This window comes from Nycticebus coucang, chromosome 21 (genome assembly GCF_027406575.1).
Source record: "Nycticebus coucang isolate mNycCou1 chromosome 21, mNycCou1.pri, whole genome shotgun sequence".
Classification (NCBI taxonomy): domain Eukaryota; kingdom Metazoa; phylum Chordata; class Mammalia; order Primates; family Lorisidae; genus Nycticebus; species Nycticebus coucang.
Genome location: NC_069800.1, coordinates 18,104,160 through 18,131,298, shown reverse-complemented (window position 1 = coordinate 18,131,298; position 27,139 = coordinate 18,104,160). Strand labels below are relative to the sequence as shown.

At 45.6% G+C, this 27,139-nt stretch overlaps 1 protein-coding gene across 1 annotated transcript in view; it reads left to right on the top strand.

The window, feature by feature from the left end:
• PCSK2 (proprotein convertase subtilisin/kexin type 2) overlaps window positions 1–27,139 on the top strand; it is a 280,892-nt gene that overhangs the window by 159,909 nt on the left and 93,844 nt on the right. The window contains exon 5 of the mRNA XM_053574440.1: window positions 5,404–5,441. Within this exon, the coding sequence (XP_053430415.1) occupies window positions 5,404–5,441 (38 nt within the window). The remainder of the gene's footprint in view (window positions 1–5,403; window positions 5,442–27,139) is intronic.

The following is a 27,139-nucleotide window of genomic DNA, read 5'->3' as shown; positions in this document are numbered from 1 at the left end:
CTGGTGCTTTGGCTTAGAAACTCTTCCAAAGGGGTTGAGGACAGCTCCTTCAGGAAAAAATGTGTCAGAGTTTGGGGGAAACCTACATAGGATGCATTGTGTGACCACGTCTAGCAACGTATCTACTGAGTATGCCCTGCCAGGGGTCCAAGAAGCCACCCCGAAAGTGGCACTGTAGAGACAACGCCTGCACATGGCTCTCCCAGGGCCTCCGACGGTACGTAAGATGCCTGTTTTGGGACATCTTTACTGTAGTCCCCTTGACTGACTCTTAACTCATCCCTTCCAAAGACAGCAAAGGAGAAGATGGCTCCTGATTCTGTCCCACATGAGGCCAAGCCCTGTAGAAAGTCCAAGCAGAATATCTTGTTTACTCTTACTTTGTCAACTGATTAGTGGCCTCTGGGCTCCCAAAGAAAGTAAACTCTGTCCCCTAATTATAATTCCTGGCTGCTTCTTTGTTTGGTCACTTATTACAGCAGAATGAACCACCCCCAAATTGAGGGGCATTACAGAAACAATCGTGGTATTATCCACACAGTTCTGTGGGTGGATGGGGCTCTGCTGGACAGTTCTTCTGTGTATCTCACTGGGGTGTCTCATGCAGCAAGAGTCGGGGGCCGCAGGGCCACAGTCAACTGCAGGCTCAAATGGTACGCCAACATGGCTCAGCCTCCCTCCTTTCTGAGTAGACATTGGGCCTCTGCTCCCATGCCTTTCTGCTTTCCCCAAGAAGGCAGCTGGATTTCTTTTTCTTTTTCTTTTTTTTTTTTTACAAAGACAGAGTCTCACTTTGTTCCTCTTGGTAGAGTGCCATGGCATCACAGCTCACAGCAACCTCCAGTTCTTGGGCTTAGGCGATTCTTTTGCCCCAGCCTCCTGAGTGGCTGGGACTACGGGTGCCTGCCACAACACCTGGGTATTTTTTCATTGCAGTTTGGCCGGGGCTGGGTTCAAATCTGCCACCCTCAGTATATGGGGTGGTGCCCTACTCACTGAGCCACAGGCGCCGCCCAGCAGCTGGATTTCTTGTGGTTCGGAACTCCCAAGAGCAGCCTTTCCCAGAGAGAAGCAGAAGCTGCCAGTCCTCCTACAGGCTGGATCTGGAACGGACAGGTATCGCTCTGCTGCTTCTGTTGGAAATGGCATAGCATCAGTCCAATACCAGGTGAGGGGATGTAGACTCTGCCTCCTTGGGTGGAGAAAGACAAAGAATTTGTGGCCATTTTTAATTTGTCACATGCTATTCCAGTATGGTAACTGAAGAAGAGAGTGATGGCCAAGCTGTCCTCTAAGCCACTGTCTAACAGCAAAATGAGCACGGCTGCCACAAGAGGGAGGACCAGACGAGATGCTCTGCAGCCTCTCACCACGTGACGGGCACCTCTGCCCCGACACTGGAGCTGGGAAGACGGCAATGCCAGGGCTGCACTGCCTCTCCTAACAACCTGCATGAATTAATGGTATGATATGTCCTAGAAACTGTTCCAGCAAGATATTCCAGAATAAGTTTAAAGACAGATACAGATGCCAACCCCAATACCTCAGGGCAAAAATGATATAATACTTTGCAAACATTGGAAGGCTCGGTTTGTAGACAGCCTGGTTTAACAGCCATCTACCCCTCTCTGATCACCCAACTCAAAACTCAGCCAGCACTTCTCTGCTAGATCCAGTGACTCTATGGATGTTCAGGAAATGTCTGCTGTCTTCACCTAGATGCAACACAATGTCATTGCTGCACACTACACATCACCTGGAGAGCGCTTCCCTGGTTACCTATTGCCCAAAGGAACAGAAAGCACTTCCTAAGGGTCTGCTGGAACATTCCAGGCATGCAGATAGCATCAAGGACTCCACATATTGAGGACAACTTCATCCTTTTTATTGTAAAGGAACTGTTTAGTGTTGGGAACTTGACCTGGAAAATGGAATGGGACCATAATAAGACACGGGAATGGACAAGAGTCACCCAAGCTAGGCATAATTCAGGGCTGACTGTCAAGGGCAACTGTAAACTGTGTCAGGGATGACTGAGCCCTGCTTCCGGTATGAGAAAGTTTAACCTATATTCACAATGGATGTCAAGGCAACACACAACGGTAGGAATTCATGACACCGCATGTGGGCTTCTTACCTGGCATCTGGCTTCCTCGAAGCAAGCACCCAGAGGGAACAGGTGGAAGATACCTTGCTTTGCTACCCTGACCTTGGGAACCGTGCAAGGGCGTTCCCCTACATCCTAAGCACTTACAGATTGAAGAGGAGGCAATGGGCCCCACCTGTCAATGGGGAGCAGGATGCCGTCACATCACAGCAGACCCTATGGGATGGGAGATGATTGTGCCGCTGTCTTTGGAAACACATTAGATTCATGGGGGGCCCACTCCTCATTAACCTGCGTATAACTCGGAAGATGGGGAGAAGAAGTTGCAAGACGCTAGCTCTGGTGGAGCAAAGGAGGGAAGTGAGCTTGGGACCGTGGTCCTGAAATGTTGCACATTAGAAAGGGAACCAACTTTCTAACTAGGAACGTGCACATGGAACTCCGAGCTAGTTCCCCGAGGCCTCCACAACTGTCAGAGCTTCCTGAGAATCTGAACTATTCCACTTTCTGAAAAGATTCAAACTGATGACGGGAAACTAATGATTTACAAACAAAGATACAATGATTTGTCATCGTGTGCCACCTTCCCTATCATAGGCTGGTGATGAGTCCGTCTCCCCACAAGCTGTGAGCCACAGATGGTTGCATAGCCCAGCTTTTGTGTCTAAGTCATCAGTGATCTTACAGGACCTACCCTGTGCCTGGCATTCTTTGCAGAAAAACAAACAAAAGCATGAACTATGAGAAGGAATTCATTAATAAATGAGAATTAAAATAAACTGATTAAAATGTCAATGCCTTTCACTTCAAAAACTAATAAAAAAAAATACTAAAATACTGTCTAATTGCCAGGTTACTATTTTCCATTATTTAGTTCATTGTGACTTTTTCTGAATCACATCTGTTGTCCCTTACTGTTCTATCCATAAACCTTTCTCAAACTCTGTGCTTCCTCTAACTTAACACTTAGCCTTCCCCTTAACTTAATTAAAGATCCTCTATTTTAATGAGGCTAAATTTTTCTTATTTTAGTTCTAATTAAAGATCTCAAATGATCTCCTTGTTCTAATGTTTTCCCTTCACCGAGAAGAAACTAATATTTCTAGCACATTTTTCTCCTAAACAACTTCCACTATCAGAACATGGAGAACATGTTTAAAAATGGACTTCCTGTTAGAAAAAATATATATACATCGCATGTGGTTTTTTTTTATAACTTACCTATACATTACAAAAACTTTTGCTCCACAAGGAGTTCACAAACTTTAAACAGTTTCAACAAATACATACAATTTAATTTCAATGTAACGTTGTGAAACCGAGTAGATTTTATTTTTTTTTTGAGACAGAGTCTCACTTTGTTGCCCTGAGTAGAGTGCCGTGGTGTCATAGCTAACAGCAACCTCAAACTCTTGGGCTCAAGCCAACCTCTTGCTTCAGCCTCCCTAGCAGCTGGGACTACAGGCGTCCACCACAACGCTCAACTATTTTCAGAGACAGAACCTTGCTTGTGCTCAGGCTGGTCTCAAACTCCTGAACTCAGGCAATGCACCTGCCTCAGCCTCCCAGAGCTAAGTAGATTTTTTTCTTAATGTTTCTGTTCTTCTGCAATAGCCACATTACTCTGTGGGTGGTAGTAAAATGAGGATGATGAGACATTTTAATATATCAAGGGTTTAAGCTAAAGACTGTTGAAAAAGTATCTCTAATCTCAAAACCTGCTTTGCCCGATAAACAATAGCCCCATTTCAAATATGCAAAAACCAACACTCAGAAGATGATGTCACTTGTGCCAAAACCACAAAAATAGTGCAGTGTCTAGCCCTGAAATGGGACTGGCTCTGCTGATCTCAAAGCCTACACTCACCACTCATCCCCCACTCTACCCTACAGCCAAAGTGACCATGTTAGAGTCCAGAACAAAGGTCAACAACCTCTAAATATTATCAGTCTTGATGCTGCTGACCCCTCTTCTCCTGCAGATCTTGGGAAGGAGTGCTAGAGAAGGCAGCCATAATGGCAACAGTTGCTTCACCTGTCAAAACCCTGGCAGTGAAATCTAATACCTATCCTGGAGTCAGTGCTCCCAGTCCAGATATTATTTGAAACACCAGAAAAAAAAAAAAAAAAAGAACAATTTCTTTTCAAAAGTTCTCATTCGAGTACAAGCTACTCTTTGCCAGGCAAGCTGAACAGCAGCACGGCCTCCACAGGCATACAGTGAAGATGCTGCTATGGCAGATTTGATGACACGTCTAGCTTTGAAGGACGGCATTCCAATATAGTCATTAACTGCAGCAGCCTCTGGGCTCAGCACACCACCTGCATTAATTAGCTTCTTTAGTCCCTCCCTTGTTGTCAGCTGAGTTGGCCAAGAAGAAGGCAAGCAGAGACTCCCAGCAACTTGGCTGAAGTCCTACAGCCAGTTATTAGAGTGGTTAGGGCTCTAACTCCAAAAACCTACTCTCCTGACCATTATGCTAGGTGGTGTGAAGAGCCTGCCCTGTTTCTTGAAGGGCTGGAGGCTCAGATGTAACAGCTGCAAGTCACATGGCTCTGCAGACCCAGATGAGAGCTTGTCAATTGCCCTTGAAGTTCCAGGGTACTTTCTGAGGCCCAGGAATCTGATTTCTAACCTTGGGACAACTATCGGGCAACAAAACAGACCCACATCTGGGAGAAGGCACAGGACTCCAGATGAGAGATCTGAAGCCTGGGGCTTCCTGGGAAGCCACGTTCTGGAGAGACGAACGTCTGCTCCCAGCCAGGAGCCTCGCTGGGAACCGTCTGCCCTCCACCCAATAGCTTTTCTCACCAGGTTGTGTTTTCCTATTATTTCCATGTCAGAGTGTGTTCTCCTAATCCACTGCTGTCCGTGCCCTGTTAAATAATAATCACATTCCTCCTCAGAGCCAGTTTCATTTCAGAAGAAATGCCAGTTGATGCATTAAAAGTGTCAGGATCTCTACAAATCTCTTTTAGATCGCTGCTCTGAAGAGCCATCCATCTTGCAGACGCTAAGCCCTTTAGTCCTGACATTTATGTCATAAGTGTTATCCTTGGGCCCCCAAGTCTAATTGGCTTCACTCCTCTCCAGTGTGTCTAGGGGCACTGTCCCTCCACACGGGCGTGCAGCACATGGCACCTTCCCACGGGAAATGAAATGCAAGGCTGAGGCTCCGAGAGCAGGCACTCAGCCCCACGCCAGCCCCGTGCAGAGGGCACTTTCCTGAACAGCTTTCCTGAGGACATAGTGGCAGATACTAACCTTTGGCTCTTGTGTTGTGTTTTCACAGGGATTGACTATCTCCACCCAGACCTGGCCTCCAACTATGTAAGTACAAGCCGACTTTAGTGGGGTGACAGTGTCCTGGTGTCCCGGGTTATAGAAACCCAGGAGGGTATAAATGCATGCGAGTGTGCAGGTACACACACACAGAGAGAAAGCTGCGTGCAGGCACACACCAGAGCTGCCTGTCGTGTCAGAGTCACAGCTCAGGCCAGAGGCCAAGGGACAAGGTGCGCGGCCTGGTGGTGAGCAAAGACCGTGGTCTTAGGAGAAAAACAAAACCTGAAGTGTGACTGAGCAGAGAGGCAAGAAATAAGGACAGGGTGCAGCAAAGGAGAGACTTGGCAAGGTTTAAATCAAGTCCAGCTGATGACACTGAGTGAAACGGTGGAAATGAGCCGTTTGGGTTCTTGCTGGACAAAACCAAAGGCAAAAAAGCCAAAACCTGCAGCAACTCGCACCACTACCACAGCTTTGGGGAGTGAGGACGTTATCTTCTTAAATATTTTTGTTTTTGTTTTTGACACGGAGCATTTAGTAACCCTTGACAAAAAGGAAATGTTAACCAAGAATCACAGTAAACCCTGCTGGGCTGGACCCACACACTGTAATTTTTGATTCAGCAAGCCACACGCAGCTTTCCTGATGAAACCCACATGCCCTTTAAATAGAATCAATCGCTTTATTTTAACCCGAGAAAGTACAATATTCAGGTACTGGTGTGTTCACTTAAAATCATCCCAACCAGCTATATTTCTGTAACCTCCAGATCTGTATTAAAAAAAAAATGCTATCTTAAGTAATTAAGGAGACTTATATTTAGGAGAACAAGTGCCTATATAGGAGAAAGGAAGGCTAATCAGCAAAAGTGTTTGGGGCTCAACATTCTGGGTCATTTGCCCCAGAGGTGTGTGTTTCTCACTGCACAAGGCAAGTGAGAATTTTCTACGCGTTCAATGCACTGGACATGAAAGAGGGCCCTGAATGGGTCATATGAACCAAGCAGGGCATAAACTGTGCAGAGCATCAGTTTTAATAACCCTCATTAAAAAATGTTCAATGATTTATTGCCACAATCCAGCCGAGATGCCCCCAGAGGGAAATGACAGAATTAAATTAAATCTCCCCCATGAAGATAATCCACGCCTGGAGAGGAGCACAGTCACAAGAAGTCTGGGCGGCGGCTAAGGAAACAGCACTCTGGGCCGCCTTCCCGCTGCACACACGTGCCTGCAGCTGCCTGCGGTCGGGTCCCTCGCCACCTTACAGGAGCTGCCCTGACACTCTCCTCATCAGCCTCTTGGCACTGCCAGTCTCCACCGTCCCCTCCCTCTCCAGCCCAGCCCCTCCATCTACATCGTTCATCTTGCCCCTTGGAGACTTCAAGGTGGGTGACACCATCGGGCTGGCAAGATTTGGGCCCTTGGCCTCCCTCCTGCAAAATCCCGGGCCTGCTACAGTCACTGACTTGGGCATTCTCCCAGCCCAGCCAGGCATTTCCTGGCAGGCTGCTCCCAGTACCAGCTGCCAGATTCAAAAGAGATAGTCATTCACGTGGGGAAAAGACCCTCCAGGCCCTGCTGAGCCACAGGGACAAGGCCAGGGCACAGGGTGGACAGAGTGATTCATCTGCCCAAAATCCTTGTCCAAAATTAGAAACCGAGATGCACCAGCTGCCCTCCGGTCTGCAATGCCAGGGAGTGCCTGAGGAACTCCGCCTCTGTGAGCGTGGGGTCTTTATTCTTTCTTTTCCGAAAACATTTTTTTAACTAAAAATTAAATGCATGCTCTTAGTTAAAATTTTGGAAAAGCATAAAACAGACTAGAAATTAACTATAATACCACCCTTCTTAATATTTTGACGTATTTTTGGCTTTTCATTGCTCTGTGTGTGTTTTTAACAAAATTTGGCTCTTGTATATTCTCTCCTTTCCCTGGAGATGCTATGAATATTTTTATATTACTAAGCTTTCTGCACAACATAATTTTAAGGGCTATAGCTCATGGCATAATTAATGTAAACATTCTGATCCCCAGCTGGGTGTTTCCCAAGAGTGTCCCACTCTAAGAGGGAAATGGCAGACAGTGGCCTGAGTGGATTCTAAGCCACAACCTGCTAAAGAGAGCAAAAGAATGGCACACGTTTATTCCTGAAAAAAAAAAAAAAAGAAAACTTGAGTAGGTTTTCAAATATCTCAAATTCTCCTTGTGTGATGAGTCATTCAACTTATAAAGTAATTTCAAGAAAATCCCCACCAGCGGGTGGCAACTACAGAAGGAAGATTTCAATGCAGTCAAAGGAAGAACTGTCCAGGGATGAAAGTTAATCAATATATGAAAGTAATGAGTTCTCCATATCTGAAAATGTTCAAGGATGGCCATGTGCCAGGGATGCTGTCAAAGAAATCACAAGTCAACACTAAACTTAAACCAAATGACAATTAAGAATTGTGATGTCTGGGCTCACACCTATAATCCTGGTACTCCAGGAGGCCAAGGGGGATGGATCCCTTGAGTTCAGGAGGTCTAGAACAGCCTGAGCAAGAGCGAGACCTCATCTCTACTAAAAATAAAAAATCTAGCCGGGGGTCATGGTGGGTGTCTGTAGACCCAGCTACTCAGAAGGCTGAGGCAAGAGGATCATGTGAGCCTGGGAGTTAGAGGTTGCTGTGAGCTAAGACCATGCCATAGCACTCTACCCAGGGTGACAGAGTGAGACTCTCTCTTGAAAAAATAAATACATGTTGTTAAAAAGTTGCAATTTCTGTAGGAAACTTCACGTCTCACTAACAAGCTCTCAGGCTTCAACATCCACCAAACACTTGGAACCTCACAAAGAAATTATATACAGAGGGTGTCGAGAAAAAAAAAAAGGTATACATGTTTTAAGAAAGGAAAAAAACTGTATAAAATTGTAATACTCAATAACTCAATATATACTGACAACATTTGTTATCTTGTACATGGTATCTCTCATAATTGCAGAAGTAAAATATGACTTGAGTATTACAATTTTAATGCAGTCCCTTTCCTTTCTTAAAATGTCTAAACTTTATTTGGCACCCTCTGTACATTTACACATGAAAATTTTCTCCCTCTTTGGTATGGATGAGGAAAACAAACATCCAAATATCTCATCCTTAAAACCTCAGCAGATAGCCCAAAGCACTGGTTTTTACCATCCATGCTGTCTCTCTCACTCTGTGTAGAGTTGAGAGTGACAACTTTGGAGCTACTAACCACATTTATCTTCTTTATTTTTAATTAAAAATTTTACGCTCTCATTCACAGAATGAGGCTAGCAAATAGAGGAGGACCTGCCCAGGAGAGCAATGAAATCAAAGGATAGCGATAGGCTCGAAAATGGTTTGAGCCCAGCATTATTAGGCGGCTTCACACCTTGTTAAGTGACTTAATGGCTCAGATGTTATGAGCTAGCCTGGTGCCCTTTTAGAAAGAGGTACTTTGGGGAGGTCTTTGTTTGGGTTTCCCCAGAAGCAGATGAGGGTTTGAGTCCAAGTAGTTCCTTGGGGAGGTGATTCCAGGAAACAGGGGGAGAGGAGGGCAGAATGAAACAGGCAAGGGAAGACAGTAAATACACAGGGTATTACCAAAAATGTCAGCACAGCGGGTGGCTGGAGCTTACTCCCCCTGGGGAAATCTGGGAGACCGTCTAGAATCTGTGTGCCAGAGTTACCCGACTTGGGATGGGATACCCAGAGGCTCCATGGGTCACTGGTTGAGGGCTGGTGGGCAACGTTAACCATGGCAGCACTTCCCACCTCCCAACAGCCTAGGGGAAAGCCCTTGGCAGAGGCCCAGGATCCCCAGAGACCTGAGGGGCAGGCCACAGGGGTATGCAGCAACATCTGCCCCAGAGAGGACGTCTTGGAAATTTATTAAGGTTAAAATAAAGTAAGATATTCTGTGTTAAAAAGAAAATAAAATCCTCCTCTTTGTTACTGATTTATTTTCACTGAGTATTAAAAACATCCAAGGCTCATCAGAAAATTTCTTCATAATCAAACCAAGCAAAATGTATCCCAAAGCAGAATTATTTTCAAAGCTTGGTTATTCTGTACATTAAAAGAGAGAGGGATCAGAGTGTGCTGGTGGTCCAGTGTTCTTTCCATTACATACTGAGAAAATACTTTGAAAACTTCAAATCAATATATAAATGCAAGTTGTTAACGTTAATTTTATTCAACAAACCTGTTGAGTATTAAGGTCAAAGGATAACAATGACTACTTGTATTATTACTATATTGTTCTGTGATTGGATTTAATCGAAGGGATTCTGTCCCACTGGTAAAGGCTTTCTATTCCAAATAATTAAAATTCTCCTTTTTCCACCCTAATAGTTATCGCATGAAATGATCATTGGCCAGGAGACTGTTCTAGACCAAGTTAAGATCAGTGCCTCCTTCACCCGTCCGCTCTATGTAAACTGGAGATTTTCTCTAACCCCGTGGTTCTCAACCTTCCTAATGCCGGGACCCTTTAATACAGTTCCTCATGTTGTGGTGACTCCCAACCATAAAATTATTTTCGTTGCTACTTCATAACTGCAATTTTGCTACTGTTATGAATCGTAATGTAAATATCTGATATGCAGGATATATTTAGGCGACCCCTGTGAAAGGGGGTCGACCCACAGGTTGAGAACCGCTGCTCTAACCCAACACAACCACTGCGTACTGAGCCTGTTATGCGCAAAAGCCAGGGGAAGCAAGACAAGTGGGACACAGGCATTCTTAGAGAAGCTACAGGTCAGGAGGGACACAGGTGTGTGGCAGGTGACTGTCAGGGAAGGAGGAAGAGCTTGCCCTTCCAGTCCAGTGGGCTTTCGGGCTAGTGCTTGTGTTCACGGGGCCGTGTAGGTAGAGGGAGAACAGAGGGAGACTTCCTCCAGACCATGTGCAGAGTGACTTAGGTGGTGGCAGCTTTCAGAGTGTGGGGTGGGAGGAGTAGAGCATCTCCTGCTTTGCGAAAGCTCCAGAGGTGAAGAAAGGGCTGGTGGATCTGGAGAAGCCCAGCGAGGCCTGAGGTTTTCCCAGAGGCAGACTCTGACACAGGGATTTGAAGGCAAATAGTTCATTTGGGAGGCGATCCCGGAAGCACCAGCCATGCGGAGAGAAAGTGAGACCAGACAGGGATGGCATTACCCCTGAGGGCGACGGGAGCTTAATCCCACCGGGGACCTCTGGGAAGCTGTGTAGACAGAGCCTTCTTCCAACTTCTATCGAACGCTGGTTGAGGGCTGCTACCCAGGAGCAGGGTTGAGGTGGAGAAGCAGAGGGATTCATTCCAGGTTTTCTGGTCCCTACAGACACACAGACGCCTGCAGAGGGCGTCTTCAGGCACAGAGTGGCAAGTGCTGACTGTTGGAAAGTGGCCAGTGTGCCAGGGTAGAGTTCTGAGGGTGTGACAGTAGTGGAAACTGAGTCAGCCCTGAGTGTGACTTCCGGCTTCCACCTCATTGTTGGGCCACCTTCAACCAGCAGATCAAACCTCTTTGAATGTTAATTTCCATACTTGTGAAGTGAGCAGAATGAATGCCTTGCCGGGTTTGTTGTGCGGTATCACTGGGATAACACGTGTATGGGACCCAGCACATCCCCGAGGCTCAGTAAACATTCATTTCCTTCTCAAAAGAGAGGCAATTATACCTCTGCACAAGTTCGGGTTGTTCTGATGGAGAAGCGGGGGTGTGGCTCAAGGAACAGGTGCAATTGTTCACTGTGCTTCCCAGTGAGCTCAGAGTTATCAAATGACAGGAAAAGGACATCCAATCAGTAAGGATAAGGTTGTGAGGCTCACAAAGTTAAGGGCAAAAAGCAGAGGATACCAAATTAAATCTCACAGGCTTCAAAAAATAACATCCCAGCAAAGAAAAGACAAAGGGCGAGAGAAGACCTGTTCTCATGGCCAGGGGTGTAAGGAAGAAAGGTGCCCCCGGAGGAAGCAGGGTTCCAACCCACATCCTCTGCTCTCTCCTGAACCTCTGAACTAAAAGAACCCTCATGGATCATCATAAGGGAGGGTCAATCCCCAGGCGGATGAAGGGATTCACCTTCTGCATATTTCCCACCCCTTAATTCTAGCTCCGGCCTTGTAACTTGTCTAGAGCACTAGAATAATATGGAGCTATTTGTGCCAGTTTGGAGGTGAGGCTTTGAGATGCCTTGTGTGTTCACACACACTCCTACACTCTGCCGTCACCATCAGGAGAGCAATCCCAGGCCAGCTCACTGCACCCCAGAGGAGGAGACAGACATGAGGGGAGGAGCTGCACCAGCTGCCACGCCTGACCTGCCACCACCCAAGTCAGCCTTAAGAAGTGCAGGAAGCTGGGATGCCTCGCTGAGCCCCACCTAAATCAGCCAAGCCCCAGCTGTCCCACAGAAACAAGCCAGCCCAGCCGAGCCCGGCCGAGATCACTGCCTCCCAGCTGGACTGCAGACTCGTGAGCTAAATACACACTTACTGTTACGTGCTGCTGACCTAGGATGGCTGCTTTTACGCAGCACCTGCTACAGATCCCATGCTATACCCTCCTCAATCCTCCCGGTGGACTTCACGCCCACCCCAGCCTACAGGGAATGTAGATTCCTAGCCCTACCCTGGACCTGCCTAATCAAAATCTTCAGGGATAGGCCTCATAATGTGTATTTTTTTAAAAACATGCTCAGAGACTGATAATTCACCTGGTCATTAATATGGCACTTCATTCACTTCTTCATCCAACGTTTCATTCATTCGTTTATTGAACAAGTAGTTCACCTATAATATATGACTATATCACAGCTAGACAATAAGTTTTTGTAAGGAAGTGTGTACTTTGTTCATGTTTTGTGTCCCTTTTAACACGCAGCACAGTGTTAAACAAGCATTTACTAGATATTTGTTAAATTGCATTGACTATTGATTCATCAATACCTTTGCAAGTAATACCGGGAACTGAATCATACAGTGACCCACTGTTGATGATGATCAGAAACTGGGGCACAAAGGACCCTCCATTCCCAGCTCTCGACCACCTCCCAGGCGGATGCCACCATTGCCTGGAGCTAATGAAGGAACAGAGGGCCATGGAAGCTAATTGAAGTCCCACAGCCCTAGGCCTAGAGAGACTATGATTCAAGAGGTGGATAATCCACAGGCAAATAACTACAAACTACTTATTTTCTATAATGTCTAGAATCCTCAGGTTGGTGGAAATGCAATTAGCTTCCCAGATGGGAGAAGGCAAATTACGTTCTTTGGTTCACTTCAAAATCTGGAACAAGATTTATGGTCCAGCGTTACTATTTCACCAACAGAAGTTCTCCTGGGAGGAAAAAAGCTCGGACGTTTCCTTTTCCATTCTCATGAGGGGGGCCTGACCGTGTCTGTCTCTGAAGAGGGGACCTTGCTGAGCCTGGAGGAAATGTCTTGGGCTGGGCAGCAGTGTGCACAGCAAGCCCCAGGGGCCATGTTGTCATCTTGATAAAAGAGTGACAGCTAGAGACAGGCGGTGCTTCCTCAGCCCTGAATGACTCAGATGCTGTGGAGTATTGATCACATACATGGCTCCAGCCTTTTAGACACATTAATACTGCATATGAGATTGAGGTTTAAATAACCTTTGTGTGTTATTGAAAGGAAGGGCTGGCATTTTCTTTCTTTTTTGTATTTATGCTCTTATTCTGGCAAATTCTTTTATTTCAGATTAATATGAGGGTACAAACTATTAGGTCGCACTGTTTGCATCTGTCAGGCAGAGTTCAAGTTGTAGCTGTGCCCCTCACCCAGGAGGTGGGCCGTCTACCCCTACACAGTGCCCGTCAGGTGGGGGCCCATCACCCCCCTCCCCACTCCCCTCTCCTCGCTCTTCTCTCCTCCCTCCACTTGAATTTAATTGTGTTTTTCTGTCTTGTGGCTATGTGGTTGTTCATCTGCTGGTTTCAAATTATTGTTGAGTACATTGGATCCCTGTGTTTCCATCCTTGTGATTCTTTACTAAGGAGAATGTTCTCCAATTCCATCTCGGTAAATACAAAGGACATAAAGTCTCCATCTTTTTATGGCTGAGTAATATTCCATGGTACACATATACTGTGGTTTATTAGTCCATTCATGGGTTCTGGGCACTTCCAGGGCTGGCATTTTCAATGTGTTCATGAGTGCTGGCTTTGTCAGGAAGACAGCCTGAATACTGGGGATAAGAATGCTTTTTAAACTATTTTGATAGATCATCATTCCATTCTCTATCATTTGACTCACTCCACGTACTAAAGGAAACCACCCATTTTTATAGGAATAAGCTTTGGTATAAAAATAGACAAAAATAAAACCTTGTTTAACCAAATGAAACTACCTCAACGTTCACTACAGCCAAAAGCAAAGAAAACATCTGTCAATCAATTTTTTTAATTGTTTAACTGACCAGTTTTCATTTCATTGAACCTAATCAACATTTAAGAAACATACTAGGTTCCCACTATGTGCAAAATGCTATACTGAGAGCCTGGATTGTAAAATGTGCCCCTGGGGAGTTCACGTGTAAATATGTAAATACATTATAACGTCCTCAGTGCTAGCCTGAAAATAAAACTCAGCCCATTTGGGAATGCAACAGCAAGAAGCAGCAAGTCATCACTAAAAATTATAGAAGGGATAATTATGCTTAAAGAATGAGCAGCAGCTTACCATGTTGGGTAGGAACTTGTTTTCCTGGGTCAATACAGCATCTGAATTCATCTAGAAGCTTGATTAATATGACACTGGACAAATGGGTGATTGGATTTTCATTTGGAGATGAGAATCTTCTGAGTGGCATGACCCAAAAAAGTAGCCTAAACAAAAATAATTTACTGACCCCAAATTCCCTAAAGGCCTTTGATAGATTCTCACCTCTTTGATGAAATTTAAGTGACTTAAAGACCAGGATAATTCTTCCAAATCTTTTGCTGATGAGATGATCAATCGGAGGCCTCATTCCCCAAAGAGATAATTAACAGAGGCTTTTTAAATAAATAAATGACTAAATTATGGATGGATGGAGGGAGGGAGGGAAGGAGAGAGGGAGGGATGCTAATGAGACTCGGGGGTTCATTCTGTTTATTACCAAACAAACCTGTTCAGGAAAAATGTAGCAATGTTCATATTACATGATAAGCCACAAGAAAGTCATCTGTGTGAGTATAAATAACATTGGAAAGGTCATTGATCTCCACTGCCTTACTTTCTTTCTTAGTCCTCACTGTCAGTATGTACTCACCGAATTCCCAAGCTGTGAAGTATTTCATTAGCTTTCTTCTTCAGGTTTTTACCTCAGAGAACCATAAACCTTTCCATGACCAGGCTTTGCTTAAAGTGGACCTTACAAATTAGAATAGGACCTCCATAGCTGACCACCTCCCTACACTGACCACTCCTAAGATGACCACCATATGTATGTATCAGCCAGTTTCCCAATTGCACATCCCGAACGCCACCATTTTGATGTCTGTGATGGGCCTACCCAGAGTCCACCTGCAGGGAAAGTAAATGGGTTAAGCCACAGCAGAGTGGGCACCATCTGCAGCGCTTGCTTGTGTCTTGTGGCCAGGCACAGAGCCCAGCCCACATGAGGACGTTGCCTGAGCAAAGGTGGGTCTGATGGAGACCAGAGGTCTCATCCATCATCCAGAGCCAGTTTTCTTAAGCAGCAACAAAGACAAAAAAGCAATGCCCAGATCTCAAAAAGGAAGGCTCAGACCTTGAGCCACATAGTTTTCTGTCATATGATATCTTTTTGGAGTTTGTGCTAAAATCATGAGGACCTCAACTTTCATTTCAACAAGATCCCATTCTCTTATTTAAAATCCCTTGATCGTTTTTCCTCGTAGATAGAACCTTTATGGTAAGCAGAATTCTAAAATGGCCCCCAAGATTCCTACCCCATGGTGCAACCACTTTGTATAATCCCCCCGTGAGTATGGGCAGGACCTGAGAATTTGACAGGACATCACTCTCATGAGTAGGCTGCATTATGTGGCAATGTTAAAGACATTTTTTCAGATGTAATAATTAAGGTTTCTAATCAGTCAACTTTAAGCCAATCAAAGGGTAGATGGTGCTGGGTAGACCTGAACTAATCAGGTGAGGCCTTTAAAAGAAATCCACAGGTGGGCGGGCCTGTGGCTCAAAGGAGTTGGGCACCGGCCCCATATGCCGGAGGTGGCGGGTTCAATCCCAGCCCCCGCCAAAACTGAAAAAAAAAAATAATAAATCAACAGGGCAGAGAAGGGGAGATCAGTAGAGACTTCCACCTGCTGGCTTTGGGGAAGCAACGACTATGATGTGAAAAGGGTCACAGACAGGGAACAGTGGCCCCCCAAGGAGTTTTACCCTACAACCATAAACAACAGAATTCTGCCTGCACACATAGTGAACTTAAAAGAGAACCCCAAGTTTTAAATGAGATCTCAACCTAGCTGACAGCTTGATTTCGCTGGCTGAGACCCTGAGCAAAGAACCCAGTTAACCATGTCTGGAAACTCTTGAGATAAATTTGTGTTGTTTTAAGCCACTAAATTTGTGGTAATTTGCTGTACAGCAATAGAAAAGTAATGCAGCCTTCCTGATGATAGTGGATATCTGAGTGCGAACTGAATGACTTGCTTTTTCTCTGATTTAATAAAAATAGACTACTCTTCAAGTTTTAGATTTTTTATTATGTGTGCTTTTATCTTAAAATAAGTATACTTTTTACCTATTGCCATAAATAGGGCTCTTTCGTAAATAACAAGTCTGCTACAACTAGAGCCTCTGAGAAATTTAGTGTAGAAGTCAAGAGGTCTGCAGTCAGCTTCTGTGAGTTCAAATCTCACGGCAACCACTTGCTGTTCGACCCTGGGCAAGTGAATCTCTCTGTGCCTCAATTTCCTCATCTGTACAATGGATTAGTAATAAGACTGATGTTATTGGTGATTGTGATAATCCCATTAAGCGTTAAGCAGCACACACAAAACCCTTAGAACTGCTCCTAGCACGCAGAACCCCCTTGGTAAGCATTCATTCTTGTTAAGTAGCTTGCCCAAGATAACACAGCTAGAATTTAGCAGGACTGTCAGCCTACAGTGGTTAGACCTCTAACTCCATGCTCTTAACCTCCTCTTCCCTTCCTACCTCAAGCTTTCATATGAATTCACAGAAAGTATTTTAAAATGAAATTTAAAAGGGTAATTAGTATGTTATTCTAAGCTTTCCTTCCACTTTTCTGCTACTACAAGGTACTGTATTCCGGAGCCTCACAAGCAACAGCCTTCCTTTGTTTTGCTTTGTAATGAGCTCCAAGGCAGGACCCAGATATTGCAGAATACAAAGCACTTAGCCCATTGCCTGTTTGAAGAATTATATTTTCGTCCTGAAGGTCACCTTTTAAAGGCAGAGAGCACCAAAAAATACATACATTTTAAGAAAAAAAAAACAACATTAAATTAGTAATACATCACATTTGACTTCTGCCATTGTTACAAGAGGTGATCCAGGTGACTTGTATTCATCTTTTCTTATTGTATATAGTGAGTATTACAATTGAATTTTTTTTTTTTTTTTTGCACCTTCTGCATATTCTGCACTGGGCACAGTGGCTCACATGTGTATAGTCCCAGCAGTTTGGGAGGGCAGGGCGGGAGGTTTGCTTCAGGCCTAGAGGTCCCACCAGATCAGCTTGGGCATCATAGCAAGACCTCATCTCTACAAAAGAAACAAAAAATCTAGCCAGGCACGGTAGTGTGCATCTGTAGTCAGTCCTAGCTACTTGTGAGGCTGAGCCCAAAGAAGAGCTTGAGCCCAGCAGTTTGACACGGCAGTGAGCTATGATTGTGCCACTGCACTCTAGCTTGGGCAACAGAGCAAGACCATGTCTCTAAAAACAGAATAACATAAAATATATTCTGGATAGATAAAGGCACCTAGACCTATGGAAGGCAAGACATTTGTGCTTCTTCACTGTTTGTAAAGTAAAATACATATGAGTCTGCACACACCCAACATCAGAGATGGACGGGGGGTTCTAATGAAAGAGATTAGATTGGTTATTGCTTCTAACTGCCTTCAATTGTAGGCCCTGGAAGAAGACTGAGATGGGAGTTCCTGATAAAGTGATTTCCAGGGTGAAGGCTCTCAGGAGAAGGGGAGGGAGGGAACAGGGCAGGGCAGAAGCTGAGCCAGGATGTGGTCTCAGCTGGAGTTCAGCCTCAGCCTGATCCCAGAGTGTGAACTTGAACTGTCCAAGGCCAATTTCCAGGAGAAGGAGAGGGTGGTGCTCCTGCAGCAGCCAGTACTCCCAGAACTGGTACCTGGGCACCGTGGCCCTGTGAAGGGGATCTGGGCAGGTGCCACATTGCTGTGCCTTGAATGACGACAAGGGCAACGCCTTTTCACTCCCATGTCCTCACTGCTTAGCATGTGACTTGGAACATAACAGCTGTGCAGTGACAGTTTGTTTGCCAATTGAAATGAACGAAGTCAAGTGAAAGATTGAACCCAAGTACTGAAGAGTCAGGGTCCATCTAAAGCGAGGATAGAGGGAAGCCAGGACGACAGCATGGCCGTGAGTTCAACATGGCCTAATCCTGCAACCTGTGACTATGTCACTCTACACAGCACGTGTAAAGGGACTTTGCCGATAGAGTTAAGGTTAATGTAAAATGGGGAGATTCTCCCTGTGGGCCAAATGCAATCATATGTTTCCTAACAGTAGGAGAAGAAAGCAGAAGACTGGTCAGCAAGGGACGTGAAGACAGATGAAGAGGCAGGAGGTATCCAAAGCATGAGAAAGAGTGTTGCTGGCTCTGAAGACAGACACAGGCGAGCACAGACCAAGGCTTGGGGCGGGGCGGTGGGGTTTCTGGAAAGTGGGACCAGCCCTCAGCTGACAGCCCACAAGGAAACAGGGCTCTCAGTCCTGGACAGAACTGAATTCTGCCAACACCCTGAGTCAGCAAGCACAGCCCTGCCGACACCCAGATTGCAGCCCAGTGAGACCCGTGTCAGGCCCTGCCCTACAGAGCTGTAAGATCGCACTTGTGCGTTGTTCAACCCCGTTTAAGTTTGTAGTAACTTGTCACAGCAGCAGTAGAGACCAAACACAGCCTTGTTCATTGAAGATGCCTTCTCTCTCCACCTGGAGGACAGCTAACATTTAAATCTCACCAGAGGTAGAGGCTGGGACGTCAGCCCTCAGCCACTATCCCAGTACTACAGGCTCAGTGGGAATAAAGGACAACCGGTGCTGAGGCCAGCAGTGGCCTGGATGAGCCCAAAACCATCCCATCTGCAAGTCCAGGAAATAAAAGCCCCCCCAGGAGGCAAAGTGAGCAAAAGTGCGTGGACTTTGAAAAGGATCCATGTGGCCCCAACCTGTCCCCTGGGCTTCCTCAGTCCCTATCCTGACAGATACCGGGCGCCCCCCGCCTCCTCCCTCCTCATCACTTGCTCTCCCAACGCTGACGCCGCCTCCACGGCCAGGTTGGTGTAGTGCTGGCTCGAGGGCATTCAGAGCATGTCACTCTCCTTTGGTTCCCCAAGTGACACAGACGACGTCGGCTGGGCCGAACCCAAGCCCCTAACAACTCAGGGGATTTTACAGGTATTCTCAGCCCATCCCTCACCCTGCAGAGGAGGAAACTGAGGCCCAGGTGGAGGGGACTGTTCGAGGTCACACAGAGGTTCCAGCAGAGCAGAGCGCGGGCTGGCTCTCGGGTCTCCAGCGCCCCCGAGGCTGCCGAAAGCCACGCGTATCGCGATGCTCCGGAGCGCTCAGGCAAAACCTGGCAGGGCAGAGATCCCGCAGGAGACCCCACCGTGGGAGCTGCGAGCTTCTCGGCACACCCTTCCCCTGCCAAGTCCTCCCACACTCTGCCACCTCCAACCCCCACATTCAGCCACCAAAGGGACTGCGTGGAGTGGCTTCTGCCCGCTTTCTCCCTTGGTACCATTTTGTGTGTGTCCTCACCTCAACTTAGGTTTGGTTTTGCCTCTAACGGCCAGCACCTGCTGCTCCTTTGCAGGGGGCCTTGCCCCAGGTCTACTGCACCTCCCCACCCTCAGCGTATGGGACTGTTGGTGGCAGTTAACCTAGCACTCTGGAGTCTGAAGAGCTCGTCTCTGGCTGGGAAAACGCTGAGGATTGACCAGCCCCGCCAGCGCCCCCTGCAGGACTTTGTCTGAAAATACATCTTGGCGGCGCCTGTGGCTCAAAGGAGTAGGGCGCCGGCCCCATATGCCGGAGGTGGTGGGTTCAAACCCAGCCCCTGCCAAAAACTGCAAAAATGAAAATAATTCTTGGCGCAGTTTCACCCAGGCCCTGATCTGTCTCCCCGGATCCCTTTCCTGGCTTCCCCTGGGGTCACATCCTTCCTACATCACTTGCCCACCAGCCTTATCTCAGGATCAGCTCCCGGGAATCCTGACCTGCTTACATTTGAGCAGCGCGCAGCTTCGGGCCAAGCAGAATTTTCCATCCTACGAGGCCAAGGCAGAGAGAATCTCTGATGCGGAAATAAGATTAGCTTCTCAACCATGGTAATCCTGCTGCTGACTCCCAACCTATGGGAAATTATTTTTCACAAAGAAAGAACCCTTAATTACTAACCAGTAATTAAAACCTGAAGCCAAGAGCAGGAAGCAGGGGCTTAGCTCTTAGAAAAATGACCCTTAGCATCATGCAGAATATTGCAGTGAGGTCTGCAGTTTCCCTGGGGCTGGCACGCACCTCTCCACCAGAAGCACCCTGCTAGGCGGAAGAGTAAGATGTATTACCGTGTGTGGGAGATGTTTTCATTAAGCGATGGAAAGAGATGGATTATGTGTTATAACTCAAACGTTGCCAATTTTTTAAACAAGGGGTTTAGTGTAAATCTAAGCTATTCAGGGAGCACTAGTTTGAGGACTCCGCTTGAGTGGCTGCAAACAAGAAAAAAACTGCAGTGTTCAATCTTTAGGTCCTCAGTTTCCCCATCTATAAAGCAGGGGTGACCGTCTCCCCCAACAAGATCCTAACTGTTTTCAGAATCAAAGGGGTATAATGACCGTTCAGGTTGCTGACGTGACCACTGCATCTTTGTGGATCTATCAAAAAATATAAGTTGAACTCTCGAGGTGCTAGGGGCATTGGGGATACTCTGGTATGGATTCTGGACCATCCTCCCTTCTCTTTTCTACCATGCCCTAGAAACACATGCACACATATCCCCTAACATGTAGAGAATGGTCCAGAAGACTCCTTGGGAAGGAGCCAGTCCTGGTGTAGGTGCCCATGTGGTGACCAGACGCTGAGTCACTTGATATACTCAGTCCCTTTAAGGTACTCTTACCCAGGCACCTTAACAACAAAGACTATACTGCTTATATATTCTGTGACTAAGACCATGGCCACTGTTTGTAAACACTTCCATTAATTTCTCATCAGCAGTCACAAGGATCAGACACCCATGGCAGTTGGGAGTTTTGATTTGTGGCTGGCTGGGTTTTAGCTCACACACGTCTTCCCTCCCTGGAGAGCTGACTGCTGGTTAACAGAGTGTGAGGTCCCGGTTTTGTCTCCCTGTCTTCTCCTGGCCCTGGTTCTGGGATATCGGCTCTGCTCCTTGGTCCTTTCTTTATTTCTCCACTGACTCCTGCTGAGTGCCGGACGTCTGGGTTCTGGCATTTGTTGAGTGTTCACTGTGTACTTGGCCTTGTGTTTTACATGCATTGTCATGTGTCACCTGCCCATGAAATCTGTGAAGTGGGTACTTTCTTATCCACCTCTCACAGACAGGAAACTGGAGATCGGAGAGGTTGGTGGATTCCTTAGCTCACACAGTGGGGAGCAAAATGTGAAGTTCACCTTCCATCCTGCTGACTTCATTTAACGTGGCTCCCCGTCCCCCACATCCCAGCAGTAGTAGTGCCAGTGGGCGCAGTGACTAACATCACCCAACACTCCGCCTCCTTCCCCCTTCCTCTTTCCCCTCCTGTTTCTCTATTTCCACGGTTAGCATCCTGGACCCCACAACAGCTTCCTGCTTCCACTGTTTCTGTCTCCAAAGCATTCTCCCCAAAACAACCAGGAAGGACATTACAAAGGAAAAAGCAGAGGAGACCACATCACCGCCCTGTTTAAACCAAACTGGTGTCTTCCCCTCCCTGTGAGGCTCAGCACAGCCTCGGTCTCCATGGATCAGACTTGGCATCCAGGATTTTCCCTAATTGAAGGCTTAGAAGACTTTTATACTAGCTCTTCTCACAGTTGAGTCCACCTCAATGCAAATATCACACCCTGTTTATCTCCCTTCTTAGTTCTTAAAATAGTGGGAAGCCATGAATTTCTTTTCATTCTGTTGCGTGTTCGTGCCCCGCCCCCGCCAACCCCCCAGTGAAATATCAGCTCCCGAAGGGCGGCCGTCTGGCCTGTCCTGCTCACCTCTTTACCCTCACAGGGCATAATGGCTGGACCAGAATAATTAATTAATGGCCAATTAATGGTCAGTTGGATGACTGGCTGAAGAATGAACCCAACACTTTGCTTTTCTCTTTTTCTTGCCCCTTCGTTCTTTGATTTCTTCTTCTTGTGCTTCTCACATAGCTCCCTTCTCTGCCTTGTTATGCTCCTCCTTTTGTCCTGCTCATAGTAGGGATTATTCATTTATACCTCAGTAAACACCAGCATTTGGCTATGAAAGGAGAGGTCGGTACTACCCAGCAGACAAGTGCCCAGGAAACTAATACTGGTTAGTGCTTCCTCCCTTCTGGGAGAACTGCTGTATAGCCACAAACCAATGAACAGAAAGCCCCCCGTCCCAAGAACTCAGAGAACTGGACAAAACCATAGGAATGATTTTCTACATGCTTTCTACATCCTTCATTTCCATTACATGCCATTAACAGTAGCCACTTGAGGCTTGGTGCCTGCAGCTCAAGCAGCTAAGGTGCCAGCCACATACACCGGAGCGGGTTCGAATCCAGCCTGGGCCTGCCAAACAACAATGACAACTACAACCAAAAAATAGCCAGGCGTTGTGGCTGTCACCCATAGTCCCAGCTACTTGGGAAGCTGAGGCAAAAGAATCTCTTAAGCCCAGGAGTTGGAGGTTGCTGTGAACTGTGATGCCATAGCACTCTACCCAGGGTGACAGCTTGAGGCTCTGTCTCAAAAAAAAAAAAAAAGTAGCCACTTGATTTCTCCCAACATGCAGTTTCAATCCACAAAATGAATCTAAGATTTTCAACACTCAGTTAAATATCAAAATTTTTTTGAAAATTAAAAAAAAGTGTATATATATACACACACACACACGGGCGTGTTCTTAGCTAACAAGCTTTGCTTGTCCACTATTCCAGTAGATAAAGAGAATTCCCAAAATACGGGAACTCTGGTTACAGGGCTCTTGAGAAATGTGGTATTATAGTGTCATTGTTATTAATACGTATATTAAATTCGATGTACCCCATTTATAAATCTTTCCAAGAGGAAACAAACCTGCTCTGGAAACAATGCTTACAATTATGATCATGCATACTATCTGCTCCTCACAGGGAAGCCTTAAAATATCAATTTAAATGCAAATGAATCTTATTATTCCAAATTAGACTCACCCCATTGTGTTGAAATTAATATAGAAAATAATATTGAATGCTAAATTACAAGTAATTAATATTGACACAGTGAAAAATATACACACTCACGTTGATATCTGGGACAGGATGTCTTGTGTGTGCCGCCACCTATCGTAAGTAGCAACGAGAACTCCACACCCCTGCGACCAAGTCCGGTTGATACTCAGGATGAACACGACAGAAATCTCGGGGAAAACAAATGGCAATGATGCATTTTAGGACCCAGTAAGCTATTCTTTGAGTCTGAGAACCAGCACACTTGGACCTCGAGTCATTTAATTAAATGACTATATATTATTTAAAAAATCATTTCCCAATACTAAAGGAGTTGTAGGGAAAGTCTTACAAATTAAAATATTTCTCTTAAACGTAAAGACAAAGAGGACATTGGTCTCATCTATCATCTAGAGAGGTAGATCTAGGCAGAGAGGCTGGCAAAATGCAACTCCCAGGCTGACCATCTGTTTTTATAAATAAAGTTTTATCAGAACACAGCCACACTCACTTGTTTACTTACATCTGGGGCTGGTTTCCTGCTCTAATGACAAATCATAGTTGCAACAGAGACCATATGTTCTGCAAAGTCTAAAGTTCTCACTGTTTCTTCTGACTTTAAGAAGAAGTCTGCTGAGATCCCCTGATCTATCCAGTTGTGTATTAAGATGTAGGAAGATAGTTTTATTAGAAACATTAAGTCCAGAGATCTACAAGGCAGGTACAGTCACAGCTTTGTCACCTTCTAGCCATATGTGGCAAGCCGTTAAACGTCTCAGGGGCATAGCAGCCTCGTTTAAGAGCTGAGAAAACTGGACTACTGTCTGTTGTAACTCTCAAATCTTATGAAATTCTCCTCCCTTCTAATAAAATCCCTGATTAAGAAACAAAAGCTGAATTGGCATTGTAAGGAAATGAAATTCTCAAGTTGAATCTACTCAATTTGCTTTTGAGAATGACATGAAGTCCAGGTTCTGCTCCTTTTCCAAGCATGACTCTGTCTACCTTCATCACTGGAGCTGCGTGATTTCAAGGGGTTTTGCATTTATTTACTCTGTGAGTTGGGATTCCCCCAAAAGCTGACTCTGAGACATGGATTCATGGACAAGCATCTTATTTGGGATTTAGTCGCAGGGAACACAGATGGGGAGTGGGAGGGTGATAGAAAGAAGAGCGTGTAACAAGCAAGGGTGTGGAACAAGCAAGTTACCACTATAAGGCAATTGGAGCTCACGTCTGCCAGGCAACCCTGGGACATGGGTTAGAACACAGAGGGAGAAAGAGTGGGGTATTAACACGCTCCCATCAGTCAGTGGTGGAGGACTACCAGGGTGAATAGGGGAGCAATTTCCTATACTTGTGCATTGCCATGTCATGGGCAGATTGAGCTCCAAAGATAAAGAGACAAAATGCTAACAAATGAAAACTGAATCATTATGCACTGAAATTCTAAAAGCAAGAGGCTATAGAGGAGGTATTCAACAGCATCTGGTACACTTAACAAAATCAGAGGTCTCCAGATTTCTTAATTACACACCCTATCTGTAAAAATCTTTGAACAGGCTCTCCCGGTACATGCATTTACACAGCACGTATGTATACTACTCTAACATCAGGCTGTGTACACTATAAAACACATCCCCAAAAGACAATTTTAAAGGATAAAATAAAACCACATAGTAAAAGTGTTAAAATGCACACCCATGTACATAGGTGCATTATTCATAGTAGCCCAGAGGTAGAAGCAACCTAAGTATCTATGGAAGGATGGATGGATAAGCAAAATGTGTTATATATATACAATGGAATATTACTCAGCCTTAAAAAGGAAAGGAAAGATAAAATAAAACAAAAAGGATAGAAATTCTGTCACATGCTGCAATAATGATGAACCTTGAGGACATTATGCCAAGTGAAATAAGCCAGTTACAAAAAGACCAATATTATTACAATCCTACTTTATAAGTGGTATCTAGAGTAATAAAAAGAAAAGTCATATAGACAGGTAGGAGAAATGTGGTTGCCAAAGGCTGAGTTGAGATGAGAAATGGGGAGTTACTGTTTTAATAGGTACAGAATTTTAGTTTTGCAGGATGAAAAACTTCTGGCAATTGCTTGCACAGATATTTAACATTACTGAACTGTGCATTTAAATATGGTCAAAAATGGTTAAACTGATCAATTTTATGTTATACATCTTTTACCACATTTGCAACAAATACATAATTTTTTAATCAAGGTCAAAAAAACCCCTTGTCGTATTTTCTCCCCACATGCCAATATATCATCCTTCCCGTCCTCCAGAGACAGCACATCCACTTTGGAGGCCTTTGCTCTACATAGCCAGTGTGTAACCCTGTCCTTAGCATGATCAGTAAGCAATTCTGTAGTTGAAATCCTCTGGCCAGCAAGATGTTAAAATTTCTTTCTTCAAGAGAAATAAAATAAAATGGTGGCTCACACCTGCCTAGCCTCAAAATTTTAGCACTCTAGGAGGCTGAGGCAGGTAGATCGCGTGAGCTCAGGAGTTTGAGACCAACCTGAGCAAAGCAAGACCTTATCTCTACTAAAAATAGAAAAACTAGCTGGGTGTTGTAGTGGGTGCCTGTAGTCCCAGCTACTCAGGAGGCTGAGGCAAGCTGAGTATCACTTGAGCCCAAGAGTTTGAGGTTGCTGTGAGCTATGATGCCACAGCACTCAACTCCAAGGCAACAGAGGGAGACTCTGTCTCAAAAAAAAAGAGAGAGATAAAAATAGTACAACAGGAGTGGCACTAATAGGATCACGCAAATAGGTAGATACGGTCCCAATCCTGCTCTACTGTTTAGTTACTTTGATTTGAGATAAGTGACTAAGTCTCTCTTGTGTTGTACATTTGTTAAATGTGAACAAAGGATAACAATATATTTTCAAGTATTCATTCAACAGCTATCTATGGAGTGCTAGAATATACCAATATATTAGTTACTTGCTGGTGTATCATAGATTACTCCCAAAACATGGTAGCATAAAACAAGAAATACTTTTTATATCACACAATTCCTAAGGGTCAGGAAATTAAGAGCATCTTGCCTGGGTGATTCAGAATTTCTAGTGAGGCTACAATCAGGATGTTGGTCAGGACTGCTGTCATCTATCTGAATTCTTGACTGGGGTGGAGGATCCACTCCCAAGTTGGTTCATGTGGTTGCTGACAGGAGGCCTCAGTTCCTCCCTGTGTGTGGGTTTTCATGAACTGCTTGAGCATCCTCACAACATGGCAGCTGACTTCCCCCAGAGCAGGTGATCCCAGAGAAGGGGTATGATCGAAGTCACAGTGTCTGCTGTGGTCTAGCCTCAGAAGTCACACATCACGATGTTCCAATACCCTGTTGGTTCTGTGGGTCAGCCTTGCTCATTGTGGGGGACTATGTGCAAGGTCATGAATCCCAGGAGGCAAGAATCGCTAGGGTGCAACTAGTAGGCAAAGATGAGTGATGACTAAAGCAGATAGTCTCTACCCTCAAGGGCCTTAGCACTTAGTAATTAAACAGAACCTGAAGAAACAATGACAGAAATTATTGTTTATTTACAACTGGGTGCACTGTTGGGATGGAAGAGTACTGGATGCTGTAAATGTATTTACTATGAGGAATGTGACCCGGGCTGCCAAGCGAGGAAAGGTTTCCCTGAGAAGCTATCCCCATGCTGATGCCTTCAGGCCAAGGAGGGGCCAGGCAGGCGTCTGGCAGCAGAAGGAACAGCTTGTGCAGGAGCTCTGAGACAGGAAGGCGCTGAGCCCTTCCAAGGACCTGAAGAAGGTCAGTGTGTGTGACTAGAGGGAAGCGAGAAGTGTCTCGGCCTGAGGAGGTGGAAACATAATATGAGATGACCTTGGAGAATTAGAAAGAGGACCAACTGCATGGGCTTGGTGAGCCCTGAGGATTTGCAAGTTCATCCTCGAAGCAAAGGGAAGCTTGTGGGTGGAGGGGGCTTGGTTTGGCATCTTTCAAAGATCTGCCTGGTAATGGACATAGACTGGGAGTGGGAAAAATGGAAGCGAGAAGAGCAGACGGGGAACTTTCCTGGAGGAAAGATTAGTTGCCAAAGAACTGTTGTGGTTGAGACAGAGAAGGAGA